General features: G+C 37.4%; 1 protein-coding gene across 2 annotated transcripts in view; it reads right to left on the minus strand.

Moving 5' to 3' along the window:
- Nucleotides 1-790: 790 nt before the first annotated feature.
- The window catches only part of sdhaf2 (succinate dehydrogenase complex assembly factor 2), a 487,549-nt gene continuing 470,241 nt past the window's right edge, over nucleotides 791-18,098 (minus strand). Inside the window, exons 2-5 of one of the 2 annotated variants that reach the window (XM_051715719.1) lie at nucleotides 5,976-6,005; nucleotides 3,537-3,748; nucleotides 2,753-2,862; nucleotides 791-2,105 (exon numbers count right to left, since the gene is read on the minus strand). In XM_051715719.1, coding sequence (XP_051571679.1) covers nucleotides 1,978-2,105; nucleotides 2,753-2,862; nucleotides 3,537-3,748; nucleotides 5,976-6,002 — 477 coding nt within the window. In that variant the 5' untranslated portion in view covers nucleotides 6,003-6,005 and the 3' untranslated portion in view covers nucleotides 791-1,977. Of the gene's footprint in view, nucleotides 2,106-2,752; nucleotides 2,863-3,536; nucleotides 3,749-5,975; nucleotides 6,007-18,098 lie in introns of both variants that reach the window. The other variant, XM_051715710.1, reaches the window with a different exon arrangement.

Here is an 18,098-nt window from a genome sequence, read left to right on the forward strand (position 1 = left end):
GTATGTTGTCTGGTAGAGTTTTTAGTTTACAGTGTTATTAGGCCTACATTTTCACTTGCTTTATCACTGCCGTGTTCATCTTTTCAGTTTTAGTCTTTTGACAAAAATGTCCTTTAAAAATAGTCAATATTTCGTCATGTCATATTCATTCATTTTAGTCAGTTTTACAACAATGACTTAAAATATTAGTCATGAAAATAATATATTTTACTTGATGATGACGTGCAAAATGGACAAAAAAAGTGTTGGAACAGACCAAACTTTAATAAAATATTCAAATATTTAGAAAAACATTTATAAACATTTTCTAATGTAAACATGTATCAAACATACTTAGGCCTAATGTTGTTGAGAAAAACCTGAGCTCCTGAAATAATAATGAATAGACTGAAGTATTAGCTACTTTTTAGAAGTTAGACTGTATTCTGAATTCTTCATGCTTTAGAGACGTATTCATTCTCCGTGAAAGGATATTACATTGCGTGTAGCATATTTCTTATGTATTCACAACGCAAGTTACACAACGCAAATTACGCATATTCTGACTAGCGTCATTTAATTCAAATTCACATGTTCATTCGTTTCGTTGTGCAGATGTAATTTGTCCCATAAATGTTGTGGATATATTGATGAATCTCATGTATAAATTTGATGCGTTTGAATGAGGTATTTCCCCCATTTTAAGCGTTTAAATTAATGGATTTAATCTTTATGTTTCTTCTGTTTATATCTCGCACTGTTAATATCTTGCAGTATAATTTGTATCGTCATATTATCGTCAACAGTATGCTTTAATAAAATCATTTAATGATGCGCCTTTTACATCTCGTCTTCGTTATTGTTGACGAAATTTAAAAAAATAACTTTCATCAACAAACGTTTTCATCATTGATTTCGTTGACAAGATTAATAATGTAAAAATAATGAAGTCTTACACTGAACTCAAATCAGCAGTATCACGAGTTTCACCTCTTAAATTGATAATACAATTCAATACAAATATTAATAGTCAATAAAACTTGAATAATCATATTAAAATATGTTACTGGAGGTGATTCAGGAGAGTCCTCTGTTCTTTATGTAAAAGTGCTTTGAGTGTAGTGTCAGAAAAGTGTACAATTAAAAGTGTAAATAAGAATGTTGTTTATCTTCATCAAAGTAAGTAATATTTCATTTTTAAATGTTTAATCATATAACATAATTATATAAACATGAAAATAGCACGTTATAACTCCGGCTCTGAATATCTTCCAGTCATGGTCACACAGAGGATGTCCAGATAACCGCAAATCATGAGATTCATCCGCCAGAACAGTAGTGTCAAAACACTAATGTGTTCTTCTGCAAACTGCCTGCGATTTTAAATTCAACCACAGATGTCGCTAGGGAGCAAGTTACGTAGTGCAGCTTTAAATCAAATATTTAGTTAACCCATAAAATGAAAAAAAGTGTCATCATTTACTCAACCTCAAGAAACTGACACTGCTTTTTCCGAAACAATGAAAGTGATTAGGGTGTGAGGCTGTCATTCCTTAACATTCTGCCAAACATCTCCTTTTGTGTTCCACAGTAAATAATGACAGAATTGTATTTTTGGTTGAACAATGGCTTTATAAATTATATTATGATAATTACTAATTATAAATCAAAGAAACAGCTTTTGAATGCAAATGTTGTCATACATGTTTAACAGTTTATTTGGGTATACATACAATCTGTTTAATATATAAATATGAGCGCATTATTTTATCAAGTCAGACCAAGTTAAGTCAAGTCCGTATTCATGATACGTCTATTAGAACATCTCATCCCAAAAACGCATTTGAAATGGTTTTAAAAGGGGTGCACATCTCTTTTCTCTTAAGTAATATGTTTATGACCACTGTCATGTGATTAAGTCTACACACAGGATGTCACAGGTGCTCGTTTGAGCTCAGGTCTGGGCTGTTATAACAGTCACTGATAGAAGTGTGAGTATTAACTGCTCTTGTCCAGGTATTCCAGATTGGGAGCATCTAGACGCTGTTCCATGTCCTTGTTCTTGGCGAATTCTTTGAGCATGTTCATCACCTCACCCTGGTACACATCAGGTGTTGGCTGAGCCTCTGTTGGCAGGACGACAGCATATAAGAATGTGTGCAAACTCAAATTATTTTCATATCATGCCTTCTCTCACATTAAGTCTCATTTACTAATAACTGCACACAAGTGTTTTTACTTACAAAAAGATTCTAATGCAAAATTCCTGCCAGATGGTGCAAACATAAAACTTGTTCTTACCCTTGTGATTTCCATTTTTTTTTCCATTTATTTATTTATTCATTTAGTTGTATTTATCTATATATGTATTTGGCATATGTGTGGTTTGAGTTGGTTCTTAATTTAATCCGAAATATAGAAAAAATGTAAGAGCAAACTCACTGATGAATCATTCTACTTGGAAAACATTCGCACACAGGTAAAGAAAAAAACTTTATCTGTTTGTGCACGTGCATATTTATTCTATTGCCTTTGTTTGGTTGATTACTGCTGTAGAGTGTCATTTCTGCATCACCAAGGTTTGCACTGGGTTTGAGCTTTAAATTTAACTGATTTTGAACAAGCTTATGAGAATCACTGTGTCTGGTTCTCCTTGTTTGAAGTGGAAATAAAAAGAGAGAGAAGGACTAGGTTTCCTGCTTAAAATTAATGCCCAAGCAGATCTCTACACCATTTTACATCTTTAGTCTTTGTTCCCTCACACATACTGTACCTGTTGCCCAGTAGTAAATATCCCAGTCATTGCTTGGTTCATTGATGAGTCTGTCATATTGTCTGAGCTGAGCTTCACTCATTGTGTTTAGGTACTGCTTTGCAAAAAGGCTGGTAACCAAAAATAAAAAAAATAAAAAAACAGTCAGTGAGTTGCTGTCCCCTGATTTTAAACAATACTTTTACAGCTTTTAATAATCTTGGTTAATGTTAATTTCAACATGTAGTAATACATTTTTAATACATTGTATTTGTTAACATTAGTTAAATCACTATGAACTAACATGAACTAACAATGAACAATTGTATTTTTATACACTAATATTAACAAAGATTAGTAAATGCTTTAAAAATATAAATTGTTCATTGTTAGTTAATGATACCTACTGCATTAATTCATGTTAACAAATGGAACCTTATTGTAAAGTATTACTGTTTTTCTTTCCAATACTAGATGCCAAAACTAGATCATGTGACCACAATGCATCATACGACTGTTTGACATGTATATCGTTGTTGCATACCAATTCAACTTCTATTTAAAGAAAATAGTTGGCAGCATTCAGTCTACACTGCATAGTATGTAGTAAGCAGTATGCTAGAAATCCATTCATACATATCCATACATTCCAACATACTGACATAAACTGTTAGACATCCATTTTATTTGTCGTTTTCCTAAGGTGCCCTTCAATAAAAATGTCATAGACTTTGCTTGCTTAAGTAAGTTTTGATGTCTTGTGAGACGGTAAAGTTTATCTTTTTGTCTTGATTGACATACTAACCTAAGAAGGATACAGTTCTCCAGCATGCCTCTTTTGCGACTCTCATAGAGGAGTCTCTTCTTTTTGATCTCCAGGGACTCACCCATCCTCTCCTGCCACGGGGGCAGAGGGATCTCAATCATGGTTGGTTCTGGGGCATCACCACGGTAACCTCGAGAAATCACTGTACCAACAGCTGGCCGCAGTGATGCCTGGCAAATAGAACTTACAACCTGAGAATAGATCAAAATGAGAATAGTGAAAATCTCCTCTGTTGTTAACTCTATGAACCTTATCATCCAAATAGACATAAATTGACTTTATATCGCTGTCTAGGTTTTATATGACTGCAAAAAAAGAATGGCTATTTGGACATCCCTGTATGTCATACATATAATGTGTAATTGTGAAGGCAATTTCTAATGACATAAACTTTAATATTATTACCATTATATCACAGAAAAACCATATGAATGTAAAACATTTAACCCTTGTGCACTTTTTACCAAAATAATTTTCGTTTCTTTAATAAAAATGGTATACGAACATCTGAGTTGCTTGAGGCTTGGTTACTTTTCCTACATTTGCCATCTTAACACACAAAAAATATTTGGACTGGATTGGATGAGTTTAGGCCACGTGACAAAATAAGCAACACTTGTGTTGTCCGCAGTCAAATTTGACAGACCATAGGAAATAAATGGGCGAGACTATGTCTGCATTTCCATCCAAAATGTTTAGCATTTTTTTAAGGGCATTTCTAAAATTTCAACTTAAGAAAATACGAACTGTTGTGCGTTTCCAGCCACTATGTAATGCGCATTATCATGGAGCCACCTCATCATGTTGGAGCAGCTGAATGACCTCTCCCTGCTTTGGGGACAGTTTTATTTGCAAGTTTGGAGCAAGTATCTAATTTTGTTAAATGCATCCACGAGACACAGCAGAATAAGTGTAATATCTGATATAATGTGGGCTGAAATAGCTGCGATGCCCCCACACCACCAGTCTCCACATACCTGGGAGCGCCCGCTCTCAAAACTGTTCTGGTGGATCGTGAGGACCCACTTGACACTTGTTCAAAGAATTGTGTGCCAAGGTTGGACCTTTCAGTGGGCTAGTCACATCAAGCTATCGCACACTAATAACACATGCACGAATGGTCAAAACACGTCATCGTTTTGCAAATAAACCTTTTCCATCTCCTTAATGCACATTTTAACTAATGAGGAACTCTAGAAAATCCATCTCTTCTTTGCGCATTAAATTTTAAGCGAATCTAGAATGTTTATTTGCATATCAAGCATCTCCATTAAGGATTTCTTATGCGCAATTTCAAAATGTGTGGATGAAAACCCACTATATAACACAGAGCACTTTTTTGGGGGGGGGGGGGGTAATTTGTCAAATAAAATCGATACTTTAACCACAACGCTGAACACACAAAAGTAGAAATGAAGGGATGAGATTGCAGAACACAATATGTTCCACAATGCAGGACACAAGTGCTCTCTCTCACACACATACACTCACAGTAATTAATGGGTGACACTATAACATTAAAATTACACAATCATTTTTTGTTTTGTTTTATGGAATTTGTCAAATAATATCAATAATTCAGCAAAAATGCAGAACACACACACACACCACACACACGATGTGTGTAATTGAGAAATTTAAAGGTAGATAAGATTTTAAAAGCATGCAATGCCCCCCAAAAAGTGCAACTTTAGTGTTTTTACTTTATTACAGACAGTGTTATTACATTTAGTCATAAAAATAAAAATTGTGCACTTTTATTGTTTTCTGTCAAATCTAAAACAAACAATGCACAAGGTTTAAACATAAATTAATATTAATAATTTTCACCACACATAGTGTTTGGCAAACATTATTAAAAAAAAACACATAATACAATACTACAGTTTAAACATACAGAGTGTGTAATGGTATACCAGGTAAATACTGCAACTGTATTGTGCAGAGTAAATTTGCTAGATTATAGCAGCAATAAACTAAGCATATGAATAAATGTAAAAAAATAAATAATAATAATTAAAAAAAATGCACTGCACAACAGATTAAACAAAGAATATAAATGTAAGAAGACTGCACTAAACTAACACCAAGGATACCTTTACAGGACATTAAGCTCTTATAAGAAGAGTGTATCTTATGTTTTTAATGGAGAAGGCAGTTTTATAACAGTCACAGTCCTCGTATGTCCTTGCGCAGACAGTCACATTAAAACAAGATATCATGCTAAATATTCAGCAGAACAGTCGTCCCAAATACAAGCATTTATTTGAATACTTTGTTTGGGTATATTCGTTTATTTAAGTCAATCATGGACAGCATAAATCTATCTCAGTGCAGCTCGTATAATATACGTGAGGTCAAATGAGATCTCCAAATCATGTACTTCAAAAGACGTGAATGGAAAGCAGTTAAACATACCTTTCTTGCGATAGTTGCTGAAATCATGTCTGTCTTGTTATTACTGAGTGATGTCTGAGTATGATCGGCTTATGGCAATATGTTTAAGGAGAGAGTTTATGCAACTGTTTCACAATCAACGCAGGAAGTGCATGGACTCTGTCGAGCGCCATGTTAGTAAGGTCGCTATTTATTTACTTATTTCAGTATAATTTGAATGTTGCTTAGAATATCTCTTTGTTTTGTACGTCGTGTAGACACGAGGCGTGTGAAATTCAGCTCGGGGCGTTTATTCTTCACTGCAGGAGCGAGATATTTGTACATTTAATAGGTGTGGGAACATAATGCAGGGAGATTTTTGTTTCCTAGGGAATTTATTTCGGTGAGCTCATGTGAGAGCGGATGTTTTCGTGTGTGCGCGCGCACAAATTTCAAATAATACAACAAACAAGGCCCTCTATTTTTGTATATGCAACTACAACAAAGAATCACAACACTGAACATCAGTACCCACAAAACAGAGCACACATACACAATACGCCAGATGTGCCCAAAATTGGCTCATGATGACCTTTGATTTGGCCTGCCTTGCCATAACTTGACATGAGGAAAAAAACACAGAAGTAAAAATATGGCATTGATGCAGCTCTTCGTTTTTAATTAATCTTTGCTTTAACATTTTTTGTTTTATTTTTGCATTACAAAAAATGTAGCTTATTTGAAAAGTAGAGAGTACAAGTGATTTGATTTTTTAAAATGTGTATGCGTACTTTAATGACCTTTAACACCTCCTGCTGTCTGAAAGTTCGCTCCATTGGTCATCCCAGGTGCCACCCCAAAATCTTCACTATGATTGGTCAGCTCCAAAGTCAGCGGTGTGCATTCAATAACGCGTAAAAACAGATAGCTGCAAGTTTTTAAATAACCATAAGATATAATGCCATATTTCGGCAGGTTCTTAATCATAATGATATTTTGGAGTCAACGAAATTAATAGGCCTCTCCATTTTTTAATTTGCAGAAATGTATTTAGTAGCTTTTATTTCCTTTCATAATGTAATGCATTCAGACTTAATCTATGGAGGAAGAAAAGAAGCAAAAATACAATTCAAGTTTTTGAAATCACAAGAGGAAAACCATTTTAATGTCAAATAAAAGTAAGTAGGCTAAATGTATTAACTACATAAAAACATTTTACAGCATTGTTTGATTAAATAATCCTTTTACATTAGGCTGTCCCAGTATATGGTAATACTGAGTGAAATCAAGGACAGTGTGTAGCCTAAGTCTATGATAAGAAGTATCTTTAATATCTTCTTTGTCACAAAACAAAAACCAATATCCTACTTGATAGTATTACATCATGCTATTATATATAGAGAGAGATATTAATCTCTCCAAAACTCTGCAAAACTGCACAGAACTACCATGTGTTTAATGTGAGAAGATGCACTGTTCTTAAAGAGACAGTAACCATGTTTTAAGAGATGCTTACATTTAGTCGTTTAGCAGACATTTTATTCAAAGTGACTCACAAATGAGAAAGAGACACAACATACATAAAAATTATACTGAAATCAATTGTGCATTGTGCAAGTATGGGACATTTGATTATTTAAAATTTAGAGTTCTGTGTTTTGCAGTGTTAATATTTCAGTTTGTATATGGGTACTTTTGGCCCACTGCCCTCAATCAAGTTTGATTTTTGGCCCTTTATAGGAAAATGTTTGGGCACCTCTGCAATAGGCTATATGTGTATATTATTCAGCAGTGCCTTCTAGTGAATAAAATACCTAAATTCTATAAACAAATATAACATAATTTACAAGTTTATTTATATAACCTAAAGAAGAAAACAGATGAATAAATTACACTGAATATTTCTTCTTTAAAGTCACTTAGAGGTATGCAGATGTTGTCATTGCCGAGTCAAGAGTCTGATCCTTGTTCTCCCGATGGCCAGTCCGCCCCTGATGTTTAGTATAACAGCACTGGGACACCTCACTATTTGTATCAAACTGCTTGTCTGTGTTTGCAGCATTCCAGACCAGAGAATCTATGTGAGCAATGAGGAGTTATATATCATGAAGTGATCTATATCATTAAATCAACAAGGCAGATGCAAAGAGAGGTAGAAGTGTACCAAGATTTAGAAACTACTAAAAATACTTACATGCTCATACACAACTGTATGACACCTCCAACAATTCGTAGATGTGAGGACACTGATCAAGGAAAAGTAAACTTGAAGCATATAGGTTGCAGTGACTTTTTCCTTTACACCTTAAGAAATAAGTTATTTGTAAGTTCACTTTATTTTGATTCCATTATTTTGGTTCAAAAAAAAAAAAAAAAAAAATCCCTTTTAAATAAATGAAGACAGTGTGGTATCATTTGTATGTATGCATTTGATCTAATGTTCAGCAGTTGTACTACCAAAGATGGAGAACCTTGGTCTGAGGGGAGTTGCATTTGGAAGATGTGGCATTAACACTGGAGTGAGGGCAAATCAAAAAATCTCTCTGCCCATAATTAGCTTTTTGAATGCTAATTGTACGTCCCTCCTCTGCAACAACACAAAATATGTTTTAAAGCCCTGTGAGAATAATATAAATGAGTATTAGCATGTTAGCATTTTTTCTAAAAAATTATACTAGACTTTATTGTACATTTATATAGGGAAGACAGGGGTTAGTTTTTACATGGGGAAGTTGTCATAAAGGCTATATCTCAGTTTGAGTCTAAATTGCACAAATGCTTGTTTTCATAGTGGTTGTAGGTTGGTTACAAACACCTGGTTCAAAACGTTATTTAATTAGAACCATTTTTGTCAATTATATACTTAAAACTATCATTTCATTATCAAATTTTTGTATTAGCTGTTGCGAAGTGAATACAATGAAACCTTACTGACATACATGCAAGCAAGTGTCAACTGTATAATGCAGGTAGATTTTAACTGAAAGGTTGTATCTTATAGTTGTATCTGCATATTATGATGGAATAAGAGAAAGTCTTTTCACTCTGAAAAGTTACACACTTCAGCTTTAAAGGAATAGTTTCTTTCTTTCATAGAACCCAAAAGGCAGAATGTTGGCCTCGGTCACCATTCACTTTCATTGCATCTTTTCTCCACACAGTGAAAGTGAATGTTGACTGAGGCTAACATTCTGCCTAACATCTCTTTTGGGTGCCACGAAAGAAAGAAAGTCATACATGTTTGGAATTACATGAGGGTGTGTGAATGATGACATATGTTTAATTTCTGGTTGAAATATAAGTCTTATCACAGCTAATGGTCCTTAGCTGATTTTGAGAGATTTTCTCTAGGATTATATTGGAGATAAAAGAAGCAAAACATGTTGGTATATATTACATATATTTTCTCATTGTGCTAAAAACAAATCATTGTAAAAGATGCAATTGCAAAGTTTGAATGAAACCCTCAGAACTCACCACAGTAGAGGCCGGCAGTCTTTACTTCACAGATAGGGTCATCAGCTTCAACTGAGGAAAATAAGAAACATTTTCAGTTTCTTTTTAGTAAAAGACCTGTCTGAAAGTGGACTGGTTTTCTAGATATTTAGTGCATCCGGAAAGTATTCACAGCGCTTCACTTTTTCCACATTTTGTTATGTTACAGCCTTATTCCAAAATGGATTAAATTCATTATTTTCCTCAAAATTCTACAAACAATACCCCATAATGACAACGTGAAAGAAGTTTGTTTGAAATCTTTGCAAATTTATTAAAAATAAAAAACAAAAAAAATCACATGTACCTAAGTATTCACAGCCTTTGTCATGACACTCAAAATTGAGCTCAGGTGCATCTTGTTTCCACTAATCATCCTTGAGATGGTTCTACAACTTGATTGGAGTCCACCTGTGAGACTGTCAGTTGATTGGACACGATTTGGAAAGGCACACACCTGTCTATATAAGGTCCCACAGTTAACAGTGCATGTCAGAGCACAAACCAAGCCATAAAGTCTATGGAATTGTCTGTAGACCTCTGAGACAGGATTGTATTGAGGCACAGATCTGGGGAAGGGTACAGAAAAATTTCTGCAGCATTGAAGGTCCCAATGAGTACAGTGGCCTCCATCATCCATTAAATGGAAGAAGTTTGGAACCACCAGGACTCTTCCTAGAGCTGGCTGCCTGGCCAAACTGAGCGATCGGGGGAGAAGGGCCTTGGTCAGGGAGGTGACCAAGAACCCGATGGTCACTCTGACAGAGCTCCAGCGTTTCTCTGTGGAGAGAGGAGAACCTTCCAGATGAGCAACCATCTCTGCAGCACTCCACCAATCAGGCCTGTGTGGTAGAGTGGCCAGACGGAAGCCACTCCTCAGTAAAAGGCACATGACAGCCCGCCTGGAGGACTCTCAGACCATGAGAAACAAAATTCTCTGGTCTGATGAAACAAAGATTGAACTCTTTGGCCTGAATGGCAAGCGTCATGTCTGGAGGAAACCAGGCACCTCTCATCACCTGGCCAATACCATCACTAGAGTGAAGCATGGTGGTGGCAGCATCATGCTGTGGGGATGTTTTTCAGCGGTGTGATTACTTTCAAAATGTGGAAAAATTGAAGCGCTGTGATTAATTTCCGGATGCAAGTTGGAGCAACCCCATTTTGCAGTAACCATGCCCCTTCTGTAGTAACCAAATCAAATCAAATCAAATCACTTTATTGTCACACAGCCATATACACAAGTGCAATGGTGTGTGAAATTCTTGGGTGCAGTTCCGATCAACATAGCAGTCGTGACAGTGATGAGACATATACCAATTTACAATAACATCAAATTAACACAACACAATTTAAACATCTGTTATACATAATTACACTCAACTTAAAACATCAAATTAACACAACACAATTTAAACATCTGTTATACATAATTACACAACTTAAACCATCAAATTAACACAACACAATTTAAACATCTGTTATACACAATTACACTCAACAATATACAAATAATAACATACACTGTACAGTATACAATATGCTGTTTTGTTTTTTTTTGTTTTTTACTATATAGATACTATATAGATACACATTATTCAATAAAAATTAAAATATATATAAAAAAGTATATATATATATATATATATATATATATATATATATATATATATATATATATATATAGAATGTACAGTATTGTACTGTATTGACATTCAGGCTGTCGGTTGATACTCAGTTGTTAAGAGAGACATAATATAATAACAGTAATATAATTTATGACAGTCCGTTGTGAGATAAAAGAGTAATAAAGTGCAGGGCTGATGTATTTTGATCGTGGGAGATCAAGAGTTCAGAAGTCTGATTGCTTGGGAGAAGAAGCTGTCATGGAGTCGGCTGGTGCAGGTCCTGATGCTGTGATACCGCCTACCTGATGGTAGCAGTGAGAACAGCCCATGGCTCGGGTGGCTGGAGTCTCTGATGATCCTCCGAGCTTTTTTCACACACCGCCTTGTATATATTTCCTGGAGGGAGGGAAGCTCACCTCCGATGATGTGTTTGGTAGTTCGCACCACCCTTTGCAGTGCTTTGCGGTTGTGGGCGGTGCTATTGCCGTACCAGGCGGAGATACAGCCAGTCAGGATGCTCTCCACAGTGCAGGTGTAGAACCGTGTGAGGATGTGGCGGTTCATTCCAAACTTCCTCAGCCGTCTCAGGAAGAAGAGGCGCTGATGAGCCTTCTTCACAACGACTTCAGTGTGGACGGACCATGTGAGTTCCTCAGTGATGTGGACACCCAGGAACTTGAAGCTGCTGACTCTCTCCACTGGTGCTCCATTGATGGTGATTGGACTGTGTTCTCTCTCTTTTCTTCTGAAGTCCACCACAAGCTTCTTTGTCTTATTGACGTTGAGGGAGAGGTTGTGCTCCTGACACCAGTGTGTCAGAGTGTGCACCTCCTCTCTGTAGGCTGTTTCATCATTGTCAGTGATCAGACCTACCACCGTCGTGTCATCAGCAAACTTAATGATGGCATTGGAGTTATGTGTTGCCACACAGTCATGTGTGTACAGGGAATACAGTAGTGGGCTGAGAACACAGCCCTGCGGGGCTCCAGTGTTGAGGGTCAGTGATGAGGAGATGTTGCTGCCTATTCTAACCACCTGGCGTCTGCTTGACAGGAAGTCCAGGATCCAGCTGCACAGCGAGCTGTTTAAGCCCAGAGCCCGGAGTTTCTCATCTAGCTTGGAGGGCACTATGGTGTTGAATGCTGAGCTGTAGTCTACAAACAACATTCTCACATAAGTGTTCTTTTTTTCCAGGTGGGAGAGAGCAGTGTGTATTGTAGATGCAATGGCATCATCAGTGGAGCAGTTGTTGCAGTATGCAAACTGCAGCGGGTCAAGATTGAGTGGTAATACAGAGCAGATGTAATCTCTGATTAGTCTCTCAAAACATTTGCTGATGATGGGGGTCAGAGCAACAGGACGCCAGTCATTTAAACACGTTATTTTTGATTGTTTTGGAACAGGCACAATGGTGGATGTTTTAAAGCATGTGGGGACTACAGACAAAGAGAGGGAAAGGTTGAAAATGTCCGTAAAAACACCAGCCAGCTGGTTCGCGCACGCTCTGATGACGCGGCCCGGAATGCCGTCTGGACCCGCGGCTTTGCGGATATTCACCCGTCGGAAGGATCGGGTTACATCCGCTACAGAGACGGAGAGTGAACTAACCTCTGTAGCTTCAGCCGCGAGAGCTCTCTCCGCGAGGGCGGTGTTATTTCCCTTGAAACGAGCATAAAAAGTATTTAGCTCATCCGGTAGAGAGGCAGCGGTGTTCATGGCGGAGTTTTTATTCCCTTTAAAGTCCGTGATGATGTTAATTCCCTGCCACATGCTTCTAGAGTTGGTGGTGTTAAACTGTCCTTCAATCTTGCTCCTGTACTGGCGTTTTGCTGTTTTGATAGTTTTTCGGAGGGCATAACTGGCTTGTTTATGCTCCTCCGTGTTACCGGAATTAAAAGCGGAGGTCCGCACATTAAGTGCCGCGCGAACATCGCTATTGATCCACGGCTTCTGATTCGGATAGATTCGCACAGTTCTGGTCGGAATCACTTCCTCTACGCACGTTCTGATGAAACACATTACGCTATCAGCGTAAAGCTCGATGTCGTCATCAGAGGCGGACCGGAACATCTCCCAGTCCGTGCGATCAAAACAGTCTTGTAGCGTAGAGTCTGATTGGTCTGACCAGCACTGGATTGTTCTGAGGGTGGGTGCTTCCTGTTTCAATTTCTGCCTGTAATAGGGCAGAAGCAGAATGGAAGAGTGGTCCGATTTGCCAAATGGTGGGCGGGGGAGGGATTTGTAGCCATCCCGGAACGGAGAGTAGCAATGGTCCAAAACCCGGTCCCCTCGTGTGTTGAAACTAATGTGCTGGTGATATTTTGGTGCGACTGATTTTAAACTGGCTTTATTAAAGTCCCCGGTCACAATGAACGCGGCCTCAGGGTGCGCGGTTTCCTGCTCACTTATACTCCCATACAGTTCCTTGAGTGCCCGGTCTGTGTCGGCTTGTGGGGGAATGTACACAGCAGTGATAATGACCGCTGTGAATTCCCTCGGTAGCCAGAATGGTCAACACAGAAGCATAAGAAATTCCAGATCAGGAGAGCAGAAAGACTTGATAGAATGTACGTTCCTCTGATCACACCAGGATTTGTTGATCATAAAACATACACCACCTCCTCTAGTTTTACCTGAGAGGTCTTTCGCTCTGTCCGCTCGGTGCATGGAGAACCCCGCGGGTTCAATGGCTGAGTCTGGAATCTCCGCAGACATCCAAGTTTCCGTAAGGCAGATAATGCAGCAGTCCCTCGTCTCTCGTTGGAAAGAGATCCGCGCTTTCAGCTCGCAGAGCTTGTTATCCAGAGACTGAACATTTGCCAGTAGAATAGTGGGTAGCGGGGGTCGATTTGCGCAGCGTCTTACTCTGATGAGAACGCCGGCTCTGTTTCCCCTTTTCCTCCTGCGTTTCCGCGGCCGTGCTGCCCAGACAAAGGGCTCCGCTTGCGTGTTTGTAAACAGCGGGTCGGCATTGAGGAATGTGAAGTCCGGTTTTCGGTCCAAAAGTGTTTGTCTGTCGTAGACAATAAGGCAGACAACATCCAAGACAAAAAACATAAGAATTGTAAACAAAACAAACAAACCATTGCTATGTTGTGTTGGAGCTCGCAACGCAGCAGCCATACTCGGCGCCATCTTGAGTCCGGAACCCTGCCCTCTTTTGGAGATTCCACCCCCATTTGGAGGTCTCTGGCCTGCAGCTATACCTACTTGGTTTTCTGAGTGAAATGTTCAGGGAGGGGCACCAAAAGCAATCTGTAAAGTGAGTTGTTTAAGCTGTACAGTATTTAATGCAGTTAAGAGGAATGCCCCAACCCAATCCCCAAACCTAACCATTGGTAGAAAAAAAATTAAGTTAGGGGGGAAAATGCAACCTCCAAATTGCGCTTGTCACTGACTATGCAAACACGATTACTTTGTAGTTTCAATGCGAGATGCACACCTGGGTCTCCCACAATGCTGACGCAACGCACTTCCGGTCGCGCTACAAGGGAAGATGAACACACTTGAGCCGATGCAAAAATGTCAGATGGGAGATGGCACTTGTCAATGATTTGGTGTAATGTGGACTATCCTACGGTACTGGAACTCTCAGAAACAACATGCCGACTTACCGAGTAATTGTGTTGTTTCTTTAAAACAAAAAAAGCAAAAATCTAGGTTATAGTGGGACTTACAATGGAAGTGAATGGGGCCAATTTGTGGAGGGTTCAAAAGCAGAAATGTGAAGCTTTTAATTTTATAAAAGGACATTCATTCTTCTGTCAGAACTTGTATATTATTTGAGCTGTAATGTTGTTTAAATCATCGTTATGGTTGTTTTAGTGTTACGCCTTTTCGTTGTCATGGCAACAAAGTTATAACTTTACCCAGAAAAGATAGATAAGCGATTTTATCACACTAAAATCGTGTCAACACGCATGTTGTTTACATCTTGTAGTTATACTTTTAAACGTAAAAGTATTTATTGTTTATGGCAGGGGCGTAGAAGTCATTTAAAAAGTGGGGGAGACACAGCTGTCAGTGGGTGGCTCGCACAGACCCAACACTTACAGTGCAGTTTTAATATATTACAGTATATATTAATATATACATATTATCTACTTTTAATATTTGTAATATTTTAAAGATTCAAGTATTAAAAACTATTGCAACATTTTGCAAAATTCGCTGCAAAAATAAAGGCCATCTTGTGGAGCATTGTTTCTGTTTCAAACATGACAATAAAAGACTGAGCACAAGCTAGTCCTGAATAAATTATTTAATCAATTACAATACCAACAATTGTGCATGTGCACAGTAAAATTTTTTACTCTGTGCTTGTGCATTGTAGGATTTAAATTTATACAAGTGGCTCAAGTGTTTTGACTATGGTCACCAAAATTAGTTCAGATCCATTTAATGATTGAGTGATCATTTCTGGTGATGCCAGAAGGTGGTGACAAATGAGTGTTTTGTGTGAAATGAGACACTGAATCAACGATAAAAAAAATGTTAATCCTCTAAAATTTGTATGTCTACAGACCTACAAAGAGACTTTATTAGAGGTTTTAAGCATTATAAGAACAAAGAAAATCTATCTTTTCCCTACAGTTTGTGCGCTGCTGAGCATGACTTTTATCAAAAGACAATAATAGTCTTATAATAATTATGTTTCAATAACATCCATATGTTTTCATGTATAAAAGCATGTCTACATATCTATTCACTTCAGTAAAATGTCTGTGTTCTAAGAACACAGCAGATCTATCTTTTTCTTACAGTTTGTCGACTGCACACCAACATAGTTAAAAAACAGAAGCTGGTATTAAAAATAGCTTTATATATTTAACACAGATCTAGTGACCTGATTAAATGGACAAAAACAACCGATCAAACTATTACCTCACAAACATAATGTAAAAAGCATAACTTAATGAAGGCTCATGCGCTGATATAAAATCCACTTATAATGTGTGCATAAAAGAGGGATTGTCCTTTGTTTTTTTATTCTGCAGTGCATTTCATGTAATGATGCCAATCAAGAACGATATGCTCGTTTGTGTGTTCCTCATCTCTAGATTATTAATTTAGAGCAACATCAATGCCAATAAAAACATGGATAAATGAGCATTGTTGAAAGCAACTTTGTAGAAATGAACTGAGCTGCGTTGATTAGACTGATGACCTACTACGTAAGGGTTTTTCGGCTCATGAAACTCACCTGTGATATGCTGGATTGACACTCAATCAGCCCAAAGTAACAAAACGCATAGAATACTGTATACAAATCCACCATTTGGACTCGGTATGGGTTTAGCTTGGAAAAGTGCGGGGGACAAATATCACCTTTTTTAAGAGTGCGGGGGACGTGTCTCCCCACGTCCCCCATGGCTGCTACACCCTTGATTTACGGATTGGTCCTATTCACTTCCTTTGTAGTGCCTCACTGTAACCCAGACTTTTGATTTTTTAAAGAAAAGGAGTGGCAAATCAAAATCAATTTTTGTGGAAATCATTTTATGAAAATATTACACCAATATAATGAATGAATGTTTTTTTTATTATTATTTTTTTTTAGCATAGTTTAATTGTATATCCTGCAGGTTTTATTTTTTAACACTTAAGTATATTCACTCAAGTATATTTTTGGCTAGATACTTTGACTTTTTATTGAGTCGGATTTTTACACACTACCAATATTTAAACTTGAGAATTTGACTATTCTTTTTTCCCTGCAACGAATCAGCTATAGCAGTGTTTCTGCTTAATGAAAACATTTTTGTTGCCCCACTACTATTTCTCACAAAATTCACCATGGTAACAGTCACTACCAAAAAACCATGGTTACTATATTACTACACTGTAAAAATGTGCTAACTTGGTATTAACTGCCACATAGAAATTACAGTATGGTTACCATGGACAATTTTTGTAAGTGAATGTTTTGCTACATATTTCCAACAGGCACTTCTTACATTTTATATTAAATCATATTAGCATCATAGTCTTTTCAAAATGTCTTGTAAAAGACTTGCTTATCTGTTGCACATATATACAGTAGTTACATGACGATTCAGACAAAGGTTCTTCCACTTTCTTTCCAACTGTTTTTCCCATACACCCTAGATATTCTCCCCAAAGAAGTAAACTCTGCTCTGAACTTATTACTTAATTCTAAAATATACAGTGGCAAGGGAAAGTATGTGAACCCTTTGGAATTAGCTGTTTTTCTGCATTAATTGCTCATAAAATGTGATCTAATCTTTATTAAAGTCACAAGTAGACAAAGGGCAATGTGCTTAATCTAACAACACACAAACAATAATAATCTTTAATGTCTTTATTGAACACATCCCGTTAAACATTCACAGTGCTGTGGAAAAAGTAAGTGAACCTCAAGGCTAAAGACGACAAAAAACGCTAGAGTCAGGAATGGGCAAACTTGGCATCCAGTTAATGAAGCAAGATTGGTGGTGTGGGTTAGAAATACTTTGACTAATAAAAAGCACTCAAACATTTTGAGTTTGCTATTCACAAGAAGCATCAGCTGACGTGGACCCTGCCTCGCAAAAAAAAAAAAAAAAAAAAAAAAAGAGACTTCAGAAGACCTACAATCAAGAATTGTTGCTTTGCATAAAGGTGGATAGGGTTACAAAGTTATCTTGAAGAGCTTAGATATTCATCTGTCCACAATTAGACAAATTGTCTATAAATGGAGACGATTTAGTACTGTGACCACTCTGCCTAGAAGAGGCCATCCAGCCAAAATTACTCAAAGGCCACACTGCAGAATGCTCAATGAGGTCAAAAAGAACCCAAGAGTGACAGCTAAAGACTTGAAGGAATCATTGGAACTGGTTAACATCTCTGTTCTTGAGTCTACTATATGGAAAACATTAAACAGGCATGGTGTCCATGGCAGGACACCACGAAGGAAGCCACTGCTTTCCAACCAAAATATTGCTTTGCATCTGAAGTTTGCCAAAGACAACCTTGACACTCCACAACGCTACTAGGAAAATGTTTTGTGGACTGATGAAACTAAGGTTGAATTGTTTGG

Source organism: Myxocyprinus asiaticus, chromosome 2 (genome assembly GCF_019703515.2).
Source record: "Myxocyprinus asiaticus isolate MX2 ecotype Aquarium Trade chromosome 2, UBuf_Myxa_2, whole genome shotgun sequence".
NCBI classification, from domain to species: domain Eukaryota; kingdom Metazoa; phylum Chordata; class Actinopteri; order Cypriniformes; family Catostomidae; genus Myxocyprinus; species Myxocyprinus asiaticus.